At 40.7% G+C, this 19624-nt stretch overlaps 1 protein-coding gene across 1 annotated transcript; it reads right to left on the bottom strand.

Annotated features, from left to right (window-relative positions):
• Window positions 1–5393: 5393 nt before the first annotated feature.
• Window positions 5394–5714, bottom strand: LOC100754763 (histone H2A-Bbd type 1). The gene has a single exon (XM_027432692.1). The coding sequence runs from the start codon at window positions 5712–5714 to the stop codon at window positions 5394–5396; it is 321 nt and encodes a 106-aa protein (XP_027288493.1).
• Between the last annotated feature and the right edge of the window lie 13910 nt (window positions 5715–19624).

Raw genomic sequence — 19624 nt, 5'->3', positions numbered from 1 at the left:
GAGTTCATTTGCCAGAATGTAACTGTAGAAGGAATGTATGAAGAAGATAATTCTGCCCTTCAATTAAGCTCGGTGCATAAGGTGGTTTAAAGATCTGCTAAATGTTCTGTTTTACTTTCCACAATTAACTGTACATGAGGTGGTATGGGACTCTTAGTCAGGGACAGTATCAAGAGATCTGAGGGGAACTAGAACATCTAATAAGGCTCCAAATGATGGCCTCCAAATTATTTTGTATAGAGGCTATGTTTGGCAACATACAAGCATGTTAGTAATGATGATGGCATAATCTAAGTCCACAGTGTATGGTGCCAGAGACCCAATATATTCAAAGCACCATCATGCATATGGCCATTTGCCCTGAAAAAGTCTGTGAGTAGGTGCTCATATTCAGTGTATGATAAATTTACACAGATCATAGCTAATGAGGGCAACTTTGGTGTCTAAAAATCTTCTATTGACGTCCCCTTCTTTGTGCATGAACAAAGATATGTGCTATCAGGATGAGTAGGAGAGGATTAAGTAAGACTACCATCCAGAGATACCTACCATAAGCATTGCTTCAATGGTGAAATCATTGTTGTTCCATTCTTCTGCTAAACTGGATGCACAATTATTTCAGGCCTAGGAAGCAGCAAACAAATCTCAGGTTATCATGATCTCAATCACCCTAAGAATCCCCCGAAAACCTCATGTGCTGTCAGTTGGAACAAACCAACATGTCTGTTCACTGTGAGAGGATACAGAAGCACAGAGAATCCATATCCATTTGGCATTTCAATAGGCTGAAGCACCTAGAGCAACTAAATTATGATGTATCATTTTGACTTAATGGGATTGTGTAGCTAATCCTAATGTCTTAGAGCTGAAGTCTGTGTCCTGAATTATGATAAGAATTTTTTTCAAAAGCTGATTGAGGTTGAGTCAGTTAGTCACTGCAGCTCTAAAAAGTCCAAGATCATTGTGGAATATATCTGTTTGCTATTTGAGAATTTCTGTATTCTAAGAAGCACATAGATAACTACTTAAAAGTGTGCCTACCCAGGCACTAAAAGACATAAATTGTAGAATTCTAAGCTTTGACTTAGAAGTGGCAATCCATAAGGTGTAGAGGCAATAACTATTTATGTTCTTGTGATTGTTGGATCTTACTGTAGTGAGGATCCTCAACATAAGGCAATAAACTTGTACATGATCTTAAGTTTATGCATAATAGGATAGATAAATGTTGAATGTGTTCTCCCAAGCATCTGGAGATATTTGAGAAATGTTGAGCCTTTTGTAGTAGTATTATACACCAAGAGTGAGGGGTTTACAACATTTCCAAGAATTTTATCATCTTTACAAAGTACATATCTCTCCTCTGTCTCCATCCTATATGTGTGGTATACAAGTGTGAAACTTCTGTTTGAAAGCCTCACAAAACAATCTTTTATGAATAGGAACAGAAGCAGGAATTCTATTAAGCATTAAATACAGGTCCTATCTACAGAGAACTACTGAGTTATGCCATAGGTAACTCAGTGGATCTGAGTAGTGTGCCCTCCAACAGGAAGACATACAATGATTATTAATCTATGGCATATGATATTGGTGGAAAATACTGAGTAGGTCTATTAACACAAAGAAATCACCAGGTATAACCTGAATGTCCATAACAACTTGGTGATGTGACAAAAACTACCTTTATCAACAGAACAAAGGCACTGAGATAACAGTATTTATTTTATCTGCATTTATCCCTGAGAAGGTCAGAAAATTTAAAGGTAGAGATATTGGGAATGAAAACACAGTACTTTAAAAATATGAAAAATTAGGCCTGGGCCCAATTGTATATTTCTATTATTCATATTGAGACATTTAACAATTTTTATTTTTTTATCTTTTGAGATTATAATAAAGTTACATCATTTTCCCCTTTCCTTTCCTCCCACCAAACCTTCCCAAACATATCCTTCTTGCTGTCTTGCAGTTTCATGTTTTTTTGTTCATTAATTGTTGCTCTCTCTCTCTCTCTCTCTCTCTCTCTCTCTCTCTCTCTCTCTCTCTGTGTGTTTGTGTTACATAAACACAACCTGCTAATTCTGTATAATATTACTTGTATGTATACTTTCAGAGATGACTATTTTTCTATTAGATAGCCAATTGGTGTGCTTTTGTATGGGTAAGACTATTTTTCCTACTTTCAGTATTCCTTAGTTGCCTGCAATTATTTGTATAAGATTGAGATGGTTGGGAGACTGGTGTAACAAGAGCTGTGTAAGGTAATGTGAACAAGAAGTATAATTGCCTTTAACTCTCATTTCTACCATCTCTAAAAATGTGTCCAAAAAGTTTGTTAGTACTAATCAAACAGCAATTGCTACAGAAATTTCTTTGTTTTAATTTGAGAGGTGGCTGAAAGTGACATTCATGCTTGTGATTGGGTATAGATGGGTAATCAGCAAGAGAATTTAGTCAGTATACTGGACCATAATATCAAATGGTCCCCAAATGCCCTTTGTTTGTAAAAGGAAAAGTTACCTGAAATAACAGTGTATTGTGTCCTTGTATCAACAATCACTAGAAACTCCTGATTATTTTATGGGCTTCAATAGATCAGGAGAGTAGCACTGGGAAAATTGTTCTAGACAGTTGGCCATAATTTGGGGAAACACTGAGTCCCCATGGAAGAAGGTTGCCTTGATAGAAGTCAGGAAAGTTGTTTTGTTTTGTTTTTGGTGTGTGTGTGTGTGTGTGTGTGTGTGTGTGTGTGTGTGTGTGTGTGTGTGTGTGTGTGTGTGTGTTTGGGGTCCTAAGTGTGGCTAGTTAAGGTAGAAGTTTGTAATGGATAAATGTAGAAATTTGAGGGGAGAGACTTGCCAGTGCTGTATGCACAGCATTCTCTTTCACTTGCTTGGCAGCAAGGAAAGCATCATGGTAGCTATGGCAACTGATGTAAGCTGCAGAAGGAAAAACCTTGTGGCATTTGATCAGCATTACCATTTTTGCCAAATGATAGCAAATTAAAGGGGATCTCTCACCTCTAAAGTTTATATCTAAAGTAGTTAGATCAAAGGGAAAATCATGGCTATGGAGTGTAATATCCAGAACCTGACACTTCCAGCCTATGGCCTAAGCATCAGCAGGCTTGTTCCTGCTGACACCTGAGTTAGGATTACCTTTCTTTGGGGCTTGTTAAGTGATCAATACCCTTTTCATGTATCTCTCAGGGTTAAGATTCAAGCAGTTAATTTCCTAGACTGAGATCTTGTATCAACAGAACCTAGGTGAAGGTAAATACAGTATATTAATAGTTTGTTAGCTGTGGGAGAATTCAGGGCACCCATTTCTCCTGATCTATGAGGGCAATGAGTCAGTTAGTTCAGACATGCTATATCCTCCCTCTCAGTGCCTGTCCTTAGAGGATTGAAATGTGGTTCATTTGAAAGACACCTCTCCTGGCCAGATGTCCTGCCATAAAAGATAATTGTGGGGAGCTAGCTTCTAAGTTTATATCAGGGAATGGAGAAAAGAATTAGCTATGAGAACAAAGCTTTTTTGACTTCATGAATCCTTTTACACCAGGGCCCCATGGTATGGGGGAAGATCATCTGGTATGCCCAATAATTAATACACTGCTGGAGCTTTTGGGATGAATCCCACTATAGAAGGAGAACAATATGGCTTCACAGGGGATTTACAGTAAGGACAGCCACCATTCAGAAGTCAGTAGTTCCAATGCCTTGGGTCTCCTCTATCAGAATTCATGGTCCTTGTGGGATGACTTCCTTACTAGCTGAAATCTCACTGCATAATCCTTCGGACCACATCAAGAAAATAGAAGTGAAAGTTCTTAAGAATCAGTTCTTGAAAGTGCTTTCTTCAAATCCTAGATTCCCTACAGTTTTGTGATGAAGGCTTGAGTTTCATGGTTAGAGGGGAAAACATCACATAGGCTTCTACCTCACAGTGCTTATCTTAGGACAGGCTGGAGGAAAGAGCCTCCTACACTTCACATATGAGGGCTGGACCCTCATTACGGCTATGCTGCTATCACGGTATAATCTTCAGAGAGCTGGTTACCATCTCTAGGCCTTGCTGGACTCCATTGTAAAGTAGACTTCATGAAAAGTTCCTGCTGTCTTACCTCACTTTCCAGCATCCAGAAGTTTTTCTTGGGAAAAGATTCAGCCTGACAGCTACACTCTTCTAGTGGGTTTTTGAAATCATTTTTCTAACCTCCTAAATTTATTTATAGTCATGGATGTTGATGGAACCCCAAGAGAGCAACATTTGGAGACCAGAATTCATTTCTCCTTGCTCTTAATTTACTCTTTTGACCCTTCAACTCATTGCACAGGTGAGTTTGTGTATTCCTTCCATCTCATATTGTAGAACTCAATTATGAAACTGTACTGTGTAACCTGCCTCCTTGCTATTCACTGGATTATTTTAGAAAATTCTTATTTAATAAAAATTTAGAGTTATCCTCTCATGCTACCATAAATTACATATTGTAAAAGGGAGATAATCCTTATATTTCTGGAAAAGATTTAACAAAACATACTCAAATAATATAAAATGGAGGCCTTAGTCACTGACACCATTATATATATGCACACTACTAAAAGAACAAGGCAACAAATTCAGTGTTCCAGTTCTCCTAAGATTGATTTTAACAAGAACACTTTTCAAAGAGTCAAGAGCACAATGCTGATACCATTTCCAGCTTTCCAGGACACTTTACTTCTCTAAATGAGTCAAGGATAAGCCTTACCAAAGTAAGAGAGAGTTATAAAGGCATAAAGTGCAAAGAGGACATCACAATGTGTCCCATCTGGTATATTCATCTCCTCCTGCCTCCATCCTCTGTACAATACTGTTCTCCAGCCCCCAAAGGTATCATTTGGTGGTAAGCAGAACCAGTATCCCAAATACTCATATGAACAGTGCTATTCTCTGCCTCAGTGGAGATCTTCCATTCCATGAATAAGCCTACCACCACAGTACAAGGCTTTGCCTACAGCTCTCATCAGTGTGGGAAGACAACTTGGTTTGGAGGCCCCAGACAACTTCCTGGTCTCCCAAAATCTCCCATGCTCACAGCCCACCATGATGGCTTCTATACCCACTCCTCCAGCTACCTCCCACAAGGAGCATGGCCGGAACCATCCCCACCAGAAACTTGCCTTTGGAAATCAAGGTTTAAATGCCCCACACTGACCACAGCTTCCACTCCAGCACATCTTCTGAGTATTTCACAGCTCAAAATGACAAACTGAAAAGACTCAGACCTCGCTTCAGTCTAGATGCTTTAATGGCATGTATCATTAGCTCGCCCAGCTAGCAGAGAATGGGTACTGGTTGAGGATGAAGGGGCAGACCCTCCACCATATAAGACCCAGGCATCATTAGTTCCCCTTTGCTTCTAGCAAAGCAACCACAGAGTTGGTGTCTTCTGTGAAGAGTTGATAGAGCTCTTCGTCGCTCTGTATTGCCTGATATAAGTGCTCTTGGGTGATGCACTTCTGGCCATTAAAGTAGGCTTCCTTAGCAGCCAGCACAAGGATGTTGGATAACAAGTACTCTACTATACGAGCGAGGAACACAGGAGCACAAGAGCTCAGGCGCTGGCAATAGTTTCTTTCTCGAAGGAAACGGTTCACACGGCTAACGGGAAATTGAAGTTTGGCTCTTCTGGAACGGGATCGTCTTTGCCTTTTTCCTGACATGGTGTAGTTTTGATGGATATGGCTCAGCTTAACCTCTCTTCTGGCCTGGATCTTTCAAAGTAACCAGTTTACATAATCTTGCCCCTCCCACATCAGGGGAGACCTTTGTGATCCAGTACTTTATGATGTCATTGGTGTCCATGGGAGTCTGGTGTTTGCCATGTTAGGAAAATACTCACCTCCTTCATGGAAATCTAGTTTTCTATTTTATTTTCACCTCCTACCATTTTTTTAGTGGAATACTTTTGTTTACATAATGCAGCTACAGATTATGCATCAGATTATTTTTCTGTTGTTTCTAACCTCTTTAACAGCCATATGTAAATCTCAGTTCATCTAACATGAATAAAACTTTCAGCAGAGGCTTAACTGCCCTCTTCCCACACAGTGGCCAAAACCAGTTTTGCCTCCTTTAACAGTCATCTCACTGTTCCCAATCAGTGTTCCCATTTCTATTCATTGCCTCTTCTTTAAATTATATTATTTATCAATTTGTTTACCATCTTCCAGATAAATATTTTAACAGGTGTTCCTATCTCTATGAGAATTGTGATTTTCCAATTTTAGGTGATTAACTCTACCTATTTGGGAAAACACCCACTCACATGCCCCACTTGTTCAGGTTATGTTATATAATTTGCAGCCATGTCAATGTGACGGAACTCTATCCCCATGTGGGATCCCAGCCCCCATGGGGTCTCTGAGTTGTCTGTCATCCAATAAACACAGGTACATCCTGTTTTCTAGTCCTGGGTTACAGTCCCAGCATCTCCCCACTACACCTGGGAAATCATAAGTTCTTATTCCACGAGCTATTACATCTGGGGTTTCTCCATGAGCAATCTTATACCTGGGGTTTTTCTACTGTGCTGTAAGTATATGTAAGGCTGCTCTTCCCCTGGAATAAGGGAGACGAATAAAGTCAGACAGACACAATAGCACAAGCAGCCGGATGTCTCTGCTTTTAACTAAATCTCCAGGCTTTCGTCCAATACTCGGACTTTGTTTTGGTGTGGACACCAAGTGGAGGTTCCACCAAGATCAGGAAAGGAAGGGTGCCTCAACTCTTGAGAGAGATGGATTGGAATAGAGAAATGATGTCTCAAAGGGAAATACATGGAGAAAGTTTAAAGAAACAAGGTACTGGTATTAAGATGAAAAAAAAAGTAAAAAAAAATGAATAATAAATAAATAAGCCAAGTAAAGATGGAAAATACACAGAGAGTCCGGATGCTGTATGCTATTGTGCTATCTTTGAATTGTTCAATTGCCTAGGAAACAATAACTGCTAAAACATGCTTGATTATAAATGCTGCTGGATAATTTAACTTATTTATTTCAAAACTACTTTGACTTCTAAATGTAAATATAAGCACGGGTTAATTGGGAAAAGAACTTCTGCATTTGTTTCCACAGAAAATGAAAACCTGTGGGTTCCTTTCAGACTAATATGGTTTGATGAAGCAAGACCCCAGTAAGCAATGGCCAGGTGATCCAACACTGAAGACACCTCGGATGATATAGTCACAGACCACTACAGTCAGGATTTCTGGGTTTTCTAATGATCCCCATGGTATATCAGTGCCCCCAATCAGCAAGAAGCAGTTTGGAAAGAATGATGCCCACATTCCCAAATATTGTTTATAAACATATGTTTTTATTTAAATGGGGTTGGTTATAAATGGTAATGACCTACAGAAGGCCAGCCCAGGCCCAAAAGGCAAAAGGCAAGATAAAGTCAAGGTCAAAACCTAGAAAACTCACAACCTTGAGAGCTTCTGCCATGGCTGACACTCAGCCAAGTATATAGAGAAAGCTAATTAATGCATCCAGTCAAACTGTTTTAAAACCTTATAGAGAAATAAAGGCAACATAGAAAAATTTGGATTTATTCAAATTCTGGATGCTTTTAATTCAAAGATTGGCTATAGCTATTGTGCTACAAGAGATTTCAATTAAAGTAGTTTCATTTTAATAAACTAATCATAACTTAGGCAAAAGGAGAGATGAGAGATGTGTGCATGTTCTGCATGTATGGCATGGCCACATTGGTATATATGAAATGTGATTGTGAATGTATTAATGTTGACAAAAGGAACTGCTTGAATTGCTTTGGATATAGTTAAAATGCTGTGTGAATTTCTTTGGACATAATTAAAAAGAGCATCCAGTCAGTCAAGGTCTTAAGAGGAAAGGTTGGTGATTTGAGCCCTCAGAGCCAGTTGATGGAAAAACAGCAGAAGCTTATAGCATTGACTTAAGAGCAATGGGAATCTATGTGGATGATTCTATAGAGTTTAGCAGAAGAGAAGATACAGAGATCCTCCGAAAATTTTATGGTTAAAAAAGAAAATCTACCCTCATGTTCCCAATTAGCTCAGGAGTTCATGCCATTTCCCATTCCTGGGGTCCATTTATCTCTTAGAGTCCTTCATGTTTTCAAGTTTCTTTGGTGAAGAGAATTATAGGGCAGGAGAAGAGGAGTAGAGGAGAGGAAATGGAGGAGCAGAAATATTGAGTTGGGGGAAGAATAGAGGAGAGAGAGCAGGATGAAAGATACCATATCAGAGAGAGCCACTATAGGTCCGAGAAGAGATCTGGAACCAGGGTGATCTCCAGAGACCTACAAGGATGACACGATCTGACAATCCAGGCAATGGTGGAGAGAATAACCTAAAAGCCCTTCCCCTAAAATGAGATTGATGACTTCTCTTTATGCCATCCTAGAGCCCTCATCCAGTGACTGATGGAAGCAGAGACAGACATCCACAGATATACACTGAGCTGAAATCTGGAATTTAGTTGAAGAGAGGGAGGAATGAAGACCGAAGGGGTCTGTACCACGTTGGAGAAACCCACAGAAACAGTTGGCCTGAACAAGGGAAAGCACATCGACCCCAGATGCTGTCTGGGAGACCAGTACAAGACTGATCCAGACCCCTGAAAATGGATGTCAATAAGGAGGCCTCTGCACTACAGGGAGCCTCTGGTAGTGGATTAGTATTTTTCCCTTGTGCAAGAAGGGACTTTGAGAGCCCATCCCACGTGAAGGGATACACTCTGGCCCTGGACACATGGGGAAGGCCTAGGCCCAGCACAGGAAGATTTGGTGGACTTTGCAGAGCCCCTGTTGAGGGCCCTACCCTGCCTGGGGAGTGGTGGGTGGATGGGGTGGGGGTAGGTTGGGAGTGGGGGAAGAAGGATGGGGGTGAGGGGAGGCAGAGGGAGAAGGGGCTTACATGTGAAACAAGCTTGTTCCCTAACTTGAACTAATAAAAAAAAAAAGAAAAAAAAGAAAATCTAGAGAATAAAAGTTAACACCTGCCCAGTTAGACCCCCACCTGGGAAAGAGTCATTATAAATGCAAATTAGGCCAGGTCAGCTAAAATGAAAATGAGGCATTGGCAGCTAATGAGAGCTTTACAGGTTGAATTAGAAAAGACTACTCACAAACTTCAAGTAATTTTCAAAAGTTGTTTGGGACATATAGCTTAAAGAAATTAAGCCTCAAAAATTAGTGATTAGAAAGGATAATTTACAATGTTTGAGTGATTTTCAGAAGTTGTTGGGAAATATTCAATGGTTACATCCTTTTTTAAGGGCATCTACTGGTGATTTAAATCCTTTAAGTAAGATTCTAATTCAATTCACCTAGACAGTTAATTAAAGAAGAAAATTGCTGTGTTCTGTCAGTGATGTGGGAGCTCATTCAGACCTTCCCAGCCCATTGGCTGGAGGGAATGAGTCAACAGATTGATTGACAAAGTTGGTTGCTTTATCTCAGGTAGAGAGAGCTCTGCAGTCTCATGGCTTTCATCATCAGAATAGCAATGAATATGGATATTGTAGTAAGGCATTTCAGCTATTTTGTACTCAATAGAAAACTTATCACAGGGCAGGTGTTATTGTAATCCTTGGGGGCAAGGAGTTGTGGAGCATGCCATAGCTCCTTGAAAACATAACTTCAAAAGATGAAAAGAAGAGGGAGTAATGTCCCCAGTCTCCACATAATACATTAGACAGTAAAGAAGACCCAATCCTGCCCTAATTTGGGGTTGAGGGCATGTTTTTGTCTTCTTGCAGGAAAAGAATAGAGTGAGATGGCTGCCAGAACCTTTGGTGAGATGCATGGAGCAGAGAAAAACTGGACCTGAGACCATGGGAGCCTACCCAATCCAGTGCAAGTGAGATTCACTGAACCAGTGTTCCTGACCCTTAATGGCATTGAATCTACAGTCTGTGAAAGAAAGGAAGCATTGGGTTGCAGAGTTTCAGTTTCTCAGCAGGTGGTCCATCTTGCAAATTGATGGACAAAAAGAGACTTTGGCATCACTGTTGGGGTGATTGCAGGTATTGCTGTTGCTGTTACAGCAGCCACTGTATATGGGATTGTCATCTCACAGTCTGTAACCACAGCCAGCATGGTGGATAAACTGGCAGGGGAAATAACAGAGGTATTAGCACTCAGAGCTCCATAAATAACTTAGTCCAGGTAGGAAGTTTAAATCTTAATCAACAAGTCATACTCATCAATTAGCCAATCAAATTATTAGAATAAATGAGACTCAGGGTCCTCCATCCTCTGGAGAGATTCTCCTTAGGGGATTGCAGATGGCAGGCCATTTAGTTAAAGAATGGGCTGGGTTCTTATCTCTGGGCCTTGCAGCCATAAGACTTCTTTTGGCTAAGGCATCTTGGCGATAGACAAGCCTAGGCTAAATTTGTCACTTGATGACCACAGAAAACCCTTCAGCTCAACTATGGTTGAGCCTATAGAAAAATTTGGCAGCCAATGATGGGTGATACCAAGGGGATGCAAGCCTACCTAAGACAGGAGGGTCATGCAGCCAGAGTGATTTCTCCATTGACAGGTAAGGTTGCCATTAACATCCTGGTCACCTAACATGGCGTTAATTTATATATAAAGAAGGGGGAGTTGTTGGGTCCCAGCCCCCACTGGGTCTCTGTGAGTTTCTTGTCAGCCAATAACCACAGGTGCATCCTGTTTTCTAGTCCTGGCTTGCAGCCCTGGCCTCGCCCCACTACACCTGGGAAAACATGAGCTCTTCTTCCACAAGCTCTTACAACTGGGGTTTTTCCACTGGGCTGTAAGTGTGTGTAAGACTGCTCTTCCTCTGGAATAAAGAAGACGAATAAAGTTGGACAGACACACATAGCACAAGCGGCTGGATGCCGCTGCTTTTAACTAAATCTCCAGGCTTTTGCCAGATACTCAGACTTAGTCATGACCTGGACACCAAGTGGAGGTTCCATTAGACTTAGTTGTGGCGCAGATGCCACATCCCCATGCCTGCCCTTTACACTTTTCCCATGTAAATCCAATCATCAAAAGAACATTTTGAAAACTTTAAAATTATATATATATATATATATATATATATATATATATATATATATATCTGACTCTTTTTGTAAGCATGTTTGTCACCAAGCCTGATAACTGGAGTTCACACATAGAATCCACATGGCAGTAGATAATCAACTTCTGTGAGTTGTACTCTGATCTCCAAATCTCACTGTGTTATGGACATGCACCCATACATACACATTCACAAACCTATGCACATAACACATAAACGATGATTAAATAAAAAGTTTAAACTTAGGTTTCATTGTGATTTTTCCATACACGCATACAATGTACTTTTGTGGTATTCGTTTTATTCTGTTTCCCAAACTTTTCTTTTCTTGATTTGTCACTTAGTTTTGCCATTTTGTTTTTAATTCCTTTATAACTGTAAAGTTATTCCCCATTATTGACAAACATGGCTAGGAATTTTTATTAAAAAAAATTCTACTAAGACAAGGTTCACCAGGCATTGGTGGCGTACACCTTTAATCCCAGCACTAGGGAGGCAGAGGTAGGCCGATTTCTGTGAGATCAAGGCCAGCCTGGTCTACAGAGCGAGTGCCAGTACAGCCTCTAAAGCAATACAGAGAAACCTTGTCTCGAAAAAAAAAACAAAAAAAAGACAAGGTTCATATAGCACAATATTCAAATTTTGGCAATTTAGATGTATAGTTTTTAGCTTGTTCACTATGTTATGAAACACTATCTGTTTCTAGAACATATTAATGAGTCTGGAAAGTTACCCTGAGCCTGCCTACTAACCAGTCAAATGGCTGTCTTTATAATACCTCCACAAGATTGGAGACATCAATATTTCATTCTGGATAAGGGGAGTGGGGGGTCTTTGAAACCCCACCTCTCCTGGGGGATTATTAGAAAATAACAGTTGTTGGGGTGGTGTCATATTTTTTAGTGGTATATACATTTGTAAATTGCCCTTATTCTATTAAATAACCCCTACTGAACCTAACACAACTAACTCTTCTTAAGATCAGTGGAATACATGCACACACAAAAGACCTGGAAATAGGAGGAGTAATTTTTAGGATAATGGGCTCCAGAGGGAGAAGAATGAGGAGTGACAATGACTACAATTTGTTATATTTATGTATGACTCTACCAAGCAATTAAGAAATAAAAACAACAGTTACGACTCTTTGCAAACAAATCTCTGAAAAATGAATCTTCGTTGTCGGTTTGTCTATTTTAAACATTTATATAGTAGTATAATACAATATATGGCCTTTTTGTCTGGCTCCTATTCCAACATGGTGTTTTTACATCCACAAAAGGTACATAAATAATTTAATTTATGGCTATAAATAGTCCTATATATATGTAATCACTTGATCACTTGAAAATGCTTGTGTAGTCTTTCTTTTTAGTTATCATAAAAGTTCTGTTGGCTGGACATAGTGATGAATGTCTTTCATCTTAGCAGGAGGCGAAAGCAGAAGCAGATGGATTTCTGTGAGTTCAAATCCAGCCTAGTCTACATAGATAGCTCCAAAATAGCCAGAACCCTGTATCAGAATTAAATTGCTGTTATGAGTCTTTATGCATAATTTTTAAATAGCTGCTTTTGAACTTGTTCAATTTTATAAATGTATATTGTGAATTTTAATTACTGTAAATTCCTGCATCCTCAAATCTATCTCTCATCACTATGAGTCCCTTTTCTTTGAGTCTCTATCCTATATCATGTCTGGATTTTTTTTTATTTATTAGTTCTAGTTAGGGAACAAGCTTGTTTCACATATAAGTCCCTTCTACCTCTCCCTCCCCTCACCCCCATACCCTCCTCCACCCCCAGCCTACCCACCACCCCATCCACCCACCACTCCCCAGGCAGGGTAGGGCCCTCAACAGGGGCTCTGCAAAGTCCACCAAATCTTCCTGTGCTGGGCCTGGGCCTTCCCCATGTGTCCAGGGCCAGAGTGTTTCCCTTCACGTGGGATGGGCTCTCAAAGTCCCTTCTTGCACAAGGGAAAAATACTAATCAACCACCAGAGGCTCCCTGTAGTACAGAGGCCTCCTTATTGACATCCATTTTCAGAGGTCTGGATCAGTCTTATACTGGCCTTATCGATATCATCTGGGGTCAATGTGCTCACCCTTGTTCAGGCCAATTGTTTCTGTGGGTTTCTCCAACGTGGTACAGACCCCTTCGGTCTTCATTCCTCCCTCTCTTCAACTAAATTCCAGATTTCAGCTCAGTGTATATCTGTGGATGTCTGTCTCTGCTTCCATCAGTCACTGGATGAGGGCTCTAGGATGGCATAAAGAGAAATCATCAATCTCATTTTAGGGGAAGGGCTTTTAGGTTATTCTCTCCACCATTGCCTGGATTGTCAGATCGTGTCATCCTTGTAGGTCTCTGGAGATCACCCTGGTTCCAGATCTCTTCTCAGACCTATAGTGGCTCTCTCTGATATGGTATCTCTCATTCTGCTCTCTCTCCTCTATTCTTCCCCCAACTCAATATTTCTGCCCTCCATTTCCTCTCCTCTACACCTCTTCTCTTGCTCTTATTGTAGCAGCTCCCTCCCCCCTACCCTCATGCTCCCAATTAGTTCAGGAGTTCATGCCACTTCCATTCCTGGGGACCATTTATCCCTTAGAGTCCTTCATGTTTCCTAGTTTCTTTGGTGAAGAGGATTATAGGCTGGTAATCCTTTGCTCTATGTCTAAAATTCATATATGAGTGAGTACATACCATGTTTGTCTTTTTGTGACTGGGTTACCTCACTCAGGATGGTTTCTTCTAGTTCCATCCATTTGCCTGTGAATTTCAAGATTTTATTACTTTTTTCTGCTGAGTAGTACTCCATTGTATAAACGTACCACATTTTCTCAATCCATTCTTCAGTTGAGGGGCATCTAGGTTGCTTCCAAGTTCTGGCTATTACAAACAATGCTGCTATGAACATGGTTGAACATATGTCCTTGTTGTTTGAACATGCACTATTTGGGTATATACCCAAGAGAGGAATGGCTGGATCTTGAGATAGTCTCATTCCCATTTTTCTGAGCAACCGCCATACTGATTTCCCGAGTGGTCTTACAAGTTCACACTCCCACCAGCAATGAAGGAGTGTTCCTTTTTCTCCGCATCCTCTCCAGCATAGATTGTCATTGGTATTTTTTATTTTAGCCATTCTCACAGGTGTGGGTGGTATCTCAGAGTTGATTTGAGTTGCATTGCTCTGATAGCCAATGATTTTGAGCACTTTCTAAAGTGTCTTTCAGCCATTTCAAATTCCTCTGTTGAGAATTCTCTATTTAGTTCTGCACCCTACTTTTTAATTTCATTGTTTGGTGTTTTGGTGGCTAGCTTCTTGAGCTCCTTATATATTTTGGAAATCAGTCCTCTGTCAGATGTGGGATCGGTGAAGATCTTTTCCCATTCTGTGGGTGGTTGTTTTGTCCTACTGACTGTTTCCTTTGCCTTGCAGAAGCTTCTCAGTTTCAGGAGGTCCCATTTATTAATTGCAGACCTCAATGTCTGTGATACTGGCATAATGTTCAGGAAGCAGTCTCCTGTGCCAATTTGTTCAAGGGTAATTCCCACTTTCTCTTCTAGAAGATTCAATGTGGCTGGATTTATGCTGAGATCTTTGATCCATTTGCACTTAAGTTTTGTGCATGGTGACAGGTATGGATCTATCTGCAATTTTCTGCATGTCTGAATCCAATTGTACCAGCACCATTGAAGATGCTATCTTTTTTCCATTGTATAGATTTAGCACCTTTGTCAAAAATAAGATATTCGTAGGTGCATGGGTCAATATCAGGGTTTTCAATTTGATTCCATTGGTCTATCTGTCTATTTTTGTGCCAATACAAACCTGTTTTCAGAACTATGGCTCTATAGTAGAGCTTAAAGTCGGGGATGGTGATGCCTTCAGAAGATCCTTTATTGTAAAGAGTTGTTTTGGCTATCCTGGGCTTTTTATTTTTCCATATAAAGTTGAGTATTGTTCTTTCAATGTCTGTGAAAAACTGTGTTGGGATTTTGATGGGGATTGCATTGAATCTGTAGATTGCTTTTGGCAGGATTGCCATTTTTACTATGTTAATTCTACCTATCCAAGAGCATGGGAGATCTTTCCATTTTCTGGTATATTCTTTAATTTCTTTCAAGTTTCAAAGTTCTTATTGTACAGGTCTTTCACTTTTTTGGTTAGTGTTACCCCAAGATATTTTATGTTGCTTGTGGATATTGTGAAAGGTGATATTTCCCTGATTTCTTTCTCATTGGATTTATCATTTGTATACAGTAGGGCAACTGATTTTTTTGAGTTAATTTTGTATCCTGCTGCCTTGCTGAAGGTGTTTGTCAGCTGTAGGAGTTCCCTGGTAGAGTTTTTTGCATCACTAATGTAGACTATCATGTCATCTGCAAATAGTGAATGTTTGACTTCATCCTTTTCAATTTGTTTCCCTTTTATCCCCCTTTCTTCTCTTATTGCTCTAGCCAGAACTTCAAGAACAGTATTGAAGAGATATGGAGAGAGTGGACAGCCTTGTCTTGTTCATGATTTTAGAGGAAACACTTTGAGTTTCTCTCCATTTAGTTTGATGTTGGCTATTGGTTTGGTGTATATTGCGTTTATCATGTTTAGATATGTTCCTGTTATTCCTGTTCTCTCCAAGATCTTTATCATGAAGGGATGTTGGATTTTGTCAAAGGCTTTTTCAGTGTCTAGTGAGATGATCATGTGGTTTTTCTTTTTCAGTTTGTTTACATGGTGGATTACATTGATGGATTTTCATATGTTGAACCATCCTTGCATCCCTGGGATGAAGCCTACTTGATCATTGTGGATGATTTTTCTCCAATAGCTTAGATTCTCTCTTCCATCTCTTGAATTCTATTGGTTATACTCACATCTTTAGTTCCTGATTGTTTATCCAGCCTTTCCATTTCCAGCATCACCTCATTCTGTGTTTTCTTTATTGTGTCTATTTCACCTTTCATGTTTTGGACTGTTTCAAGAACTTCCTTCACTTGTTTGGATGGTTTTTTTTTGGGTTTCTTTAGATTCTTTAAGAGATTTGTTTATTTCTTGAATTTTTTGGTTTGTCTTTTCCTCCATTTCGTGTAATTTTTTGTTTGCTTTTTCTTTATTTCTTTAAGGGATTTTCTTTTTTCCTCTTTAACCATCTCTATCATCTTACTGAGATAATTTTTGAGGTCCATCTCATCTTCATGCTCTGTGTTGAGCTTTTCAGATCTTTCTCGAGTAGAGTCCCTAGATTCTGTTGGTGTTATATTGGTCTTTCTGTTGTTGAGTGAAATCTTATTCTGTCTTCTTCCCATATCTTCTTTTAGTGGGTGCAGGTGACCTATCTCCTGTGACCTATCTCCTCTATCTCCTGTGACCCAGTGGTCTGTGGGGGCCAGGAATTCAATGTCCACAACTCTGGATGGTCTTGTCTCTCCTGGTAGTCTCCTCACTCGTTGTGGAGCAGTTGGCAGAAAGAGATGGAAGAGTGGGGTGTTTCCAGATTCATGGAGTTCCTCCTTGTCTGTGGGTGTCTACCCCAAGCAGGTGGGCACATGCCCGGGGTGGCCAGGATGAGTGATGTTTTGGGTGGGTATTGCGTAAGGGCAGAGGCTCACTCAACTCGTTCTTGGGTCAGTCGGCAGAAAGGGATAGAAAAGTGGGGTGCTACCAGATTCAGGGAGCAGGGAGCTCCTCCCTGCCTGGGCGTGTCTACCCCAAGAAGGCAGGCGCAGGCGGGGGGGGGGGGGGGGTGGGTGGTCGTAGTGAGTGATGTATGTTTTGGGCGGGAGTTGGGTAAGGGCAGAGACTCACTCACCTAGTTCCTGGGTTGGTTGGCAGAAAGGGATGGAATAGTGGGGTGCTACCAGAGCTCCTCCCTGCCTGGGTGTGTCTACCCCAAGCCAGCAGGCGCAGGCGAGGGGGTGTGGTAGGGGTGAGTGATGTTTTGGGCAGGAGTTGGGTAAGGGCAGAGGCTCACTCACCTAGTTCCTGGGTCGGTAGGTGGAAAGGGATGGAAGAGTAGGGTGCTACCAGATTCAGGGAGCAGGGAGCTCCTCCCTGCGTGGGTGTGTCTACTCCAAGCCAGCAGGCACAGGCTGGGGGGGGGGGCTCATGTCTGTTTTTTTTTAAGACCCACTGAGTTTAACCAGAATTACACAATACTGAATTTGGAATTATCCATTTAGGTCTTGTCTAGTGGACTAGACAAACAACTGAAGATAGTGACTTCCCCTTGTGGTGATATTTTGTTTATGATCTAATAAAGCTTGCCTGAAGAGTGCAGAGTGCAGAGCTAAACCACTAGTTAACCACACACCTAGTTAAGAGTTAAGCCACTAGCTAGCCACACACACCTAAGACACTAGTTAGCCATAGAGAATAGGCAGTGGTGACCACACCTTTAATTCCAGCACTTGGGGAGATAGAGACAGATGGATCTCCGTGAGTTCAAGGTAACCCTGGGTTACATTAGAGTGAATCAGTCTAAAAGAGAAACAGAGACCACACTTTTGATCCCAGCACTTGGGATGACATGCCTTTAATACTAGCACTAGAAAGGAATATAAAGCCCAGAGGATACAGCATCAATGAGGCTAAGGTTTGGTGGAGAGCAGTGTAGTCTGGAGTGTTGGTAGAGGTGAGAACTCTCTAGTTGTTGGCTGCTTTCCTTCTCTGATCTTCAGCTTTAACCCTAATATCTGTCTCTGGGATTTTTATTATTCATGCTACATCTCCTCTGCAAAATCTATCAATTGCTAAAAATACAGCAGAGATAGATGGGGCCCTCAGAACCCCTCAATAGTCCACTATTGACTGAGTCAGGCCCATTGCAAACAGCCATAGCTGCTTTAAGGTTATGATTACAATTGACTTTGCCCTGCCCAGAAAATGGTATTTCACAATGTTTCTGTCTATCTTTTGGCCTTAACAATCTTTCCATTACATCTTCAGCAATATTTCCTGATCTTTAGAGGAGGTGATAGAATTTTTGCCTACGGTTGAACGCTCAACCTATTCTCAGATTCTTGAGAAGCCATGAGATTCTGCATTCATTGCAAAGAGATACTTCTCTGGTTAAGACTTGAGTAGTGCTTCTCTGTAAGTATAAACATGTATATTTAGAGTATAGCTTGGTGATATGCCAGTTTAGCTAAAAACAGTAATAACTGCTCCACTGGGGAGCCAAGGATTTTTGGCAAGGTTTACATTACCAGATGTCCCAGTTTTCTTTCTTTTTCTGTGTTAAAACACTGTGGCCAAAAGTAGTTTGAGAAGAAAGGGGTTTATTATACATATTTAGGGTCGCAGTACATTGAGAAAATGCAAGGCAGGAACTCCTAAAATCTGGATGTAGGAAAAGAAGCAGAAGATATGGAGGACTACTGTTTGCTTGCTTGTTCAGTTTGCTTTCTTATGTAATCCAGGAACACTTGCCCAGTTGTAGCATCACTCACAATGGCTAGGTCTTACCATATCAATTATTAGTCAAGAAAATGCCTCAGAGGCTACACATGGTGGATCTCAGTTCATTGGCATCCAGCATATCCAGAGACTTCCAGGTCCCTGGTACCAGTCCCACCTCCATCCACCAGACTGAGTAGGCTTGGGTCTGTTTCAAGCCCTTCTTCTGCCCTGCTCTGGATCACCTGAGGCTGGGGGCTGCTCACGGTAGATCTAACTTCAGCAGGATCCAGTGCTCCCAGAGACTTCCAGGTCCTTGGTGCCAGCCCCACCTCCATCCTCGGGAAGAGGAGTGATATCAGAGAATTGAATCTGTTTGCACCTACCAGAAGGGAAGAGTGGTCCCATACCCACCATGAGAGACAATCCTTCTACACCCACCAGAGGAAAGAATGGGAAGGGGACAATATAAAAACACATTCAACAACAACAACAAAATGATTTGACACCACCGGAGTCTAGGGACCCTATACCAGCAAGACCTGAACATCACAACACAGATGATGCAGAAGAGAAGGACCTTAAAAATATCTTCATGAATATGATAGAGGGCCCCACAGTGGATATGAGAAAATCCCTTAAAGAAATGGAAAAAAAATTCTAGAAATCAATAAATCCTTTAAGGAAAGCCAAGAAAATATAAACAAATATCTGAAGAAAACAATTCAGGCAGTTCAAGACCTGAAAATTGAAAATAGAGACAATAAAGAAAACACAAACTGAGTGAATGCTGGAAATAGAAAGGTGGAGTAAATGAACAGGAACTACAGATTCAAGTGTAACCAACAGAATACAAGAGATGAAAGAGAGAATCTTTCTCTCAGTTGAAGATACACTAGGAGAAACAGACTCATGGACCAAAGAAAATCTTAAGTCCAAAAAATCCCTAACACAAAATATCCAGGAAATATGGGACACCATGAAAAGACCAAACTTAAGAATAATAGGTATAGAAGATGGTGAAGAAATCCAACTCAAACGTGCAGAAAACATATTCAACAAAATCTTAGAAGAAAACTTTCTCAACCTGAAGAAAGACATGTGAATGAAAGTACAAGAAGCCTACA

Source organism: Cricetulus griseus, chromosome X (assembly GCF_003668045.3).
Source record: "Cricetulus griseus strain 17A/GY chromosome X, alternate assembly CriGri-PICRH-1.0, whole genome shotgun sequence".
NCBI classification, from domain to species: Eukaryota; Metazoa; Chordata; class Mammalia; order Rodentia; family Cricetidae; genus Cricetulus; species Cricetulus griseus.
This window is presented reverse-complemented; position numbering and strand designations above follow the sequence as displayed.

What these genes read in the sequence shown, in the direction of transcription:
- LOC100754763 (XM_027432692.1), bottom strand. Translation starts at nt 5,714, where the DNA reads ATGTCAGGAAAAAGGCAAAGACGATCCCGTTCCAGAAGAGCCAAACTT.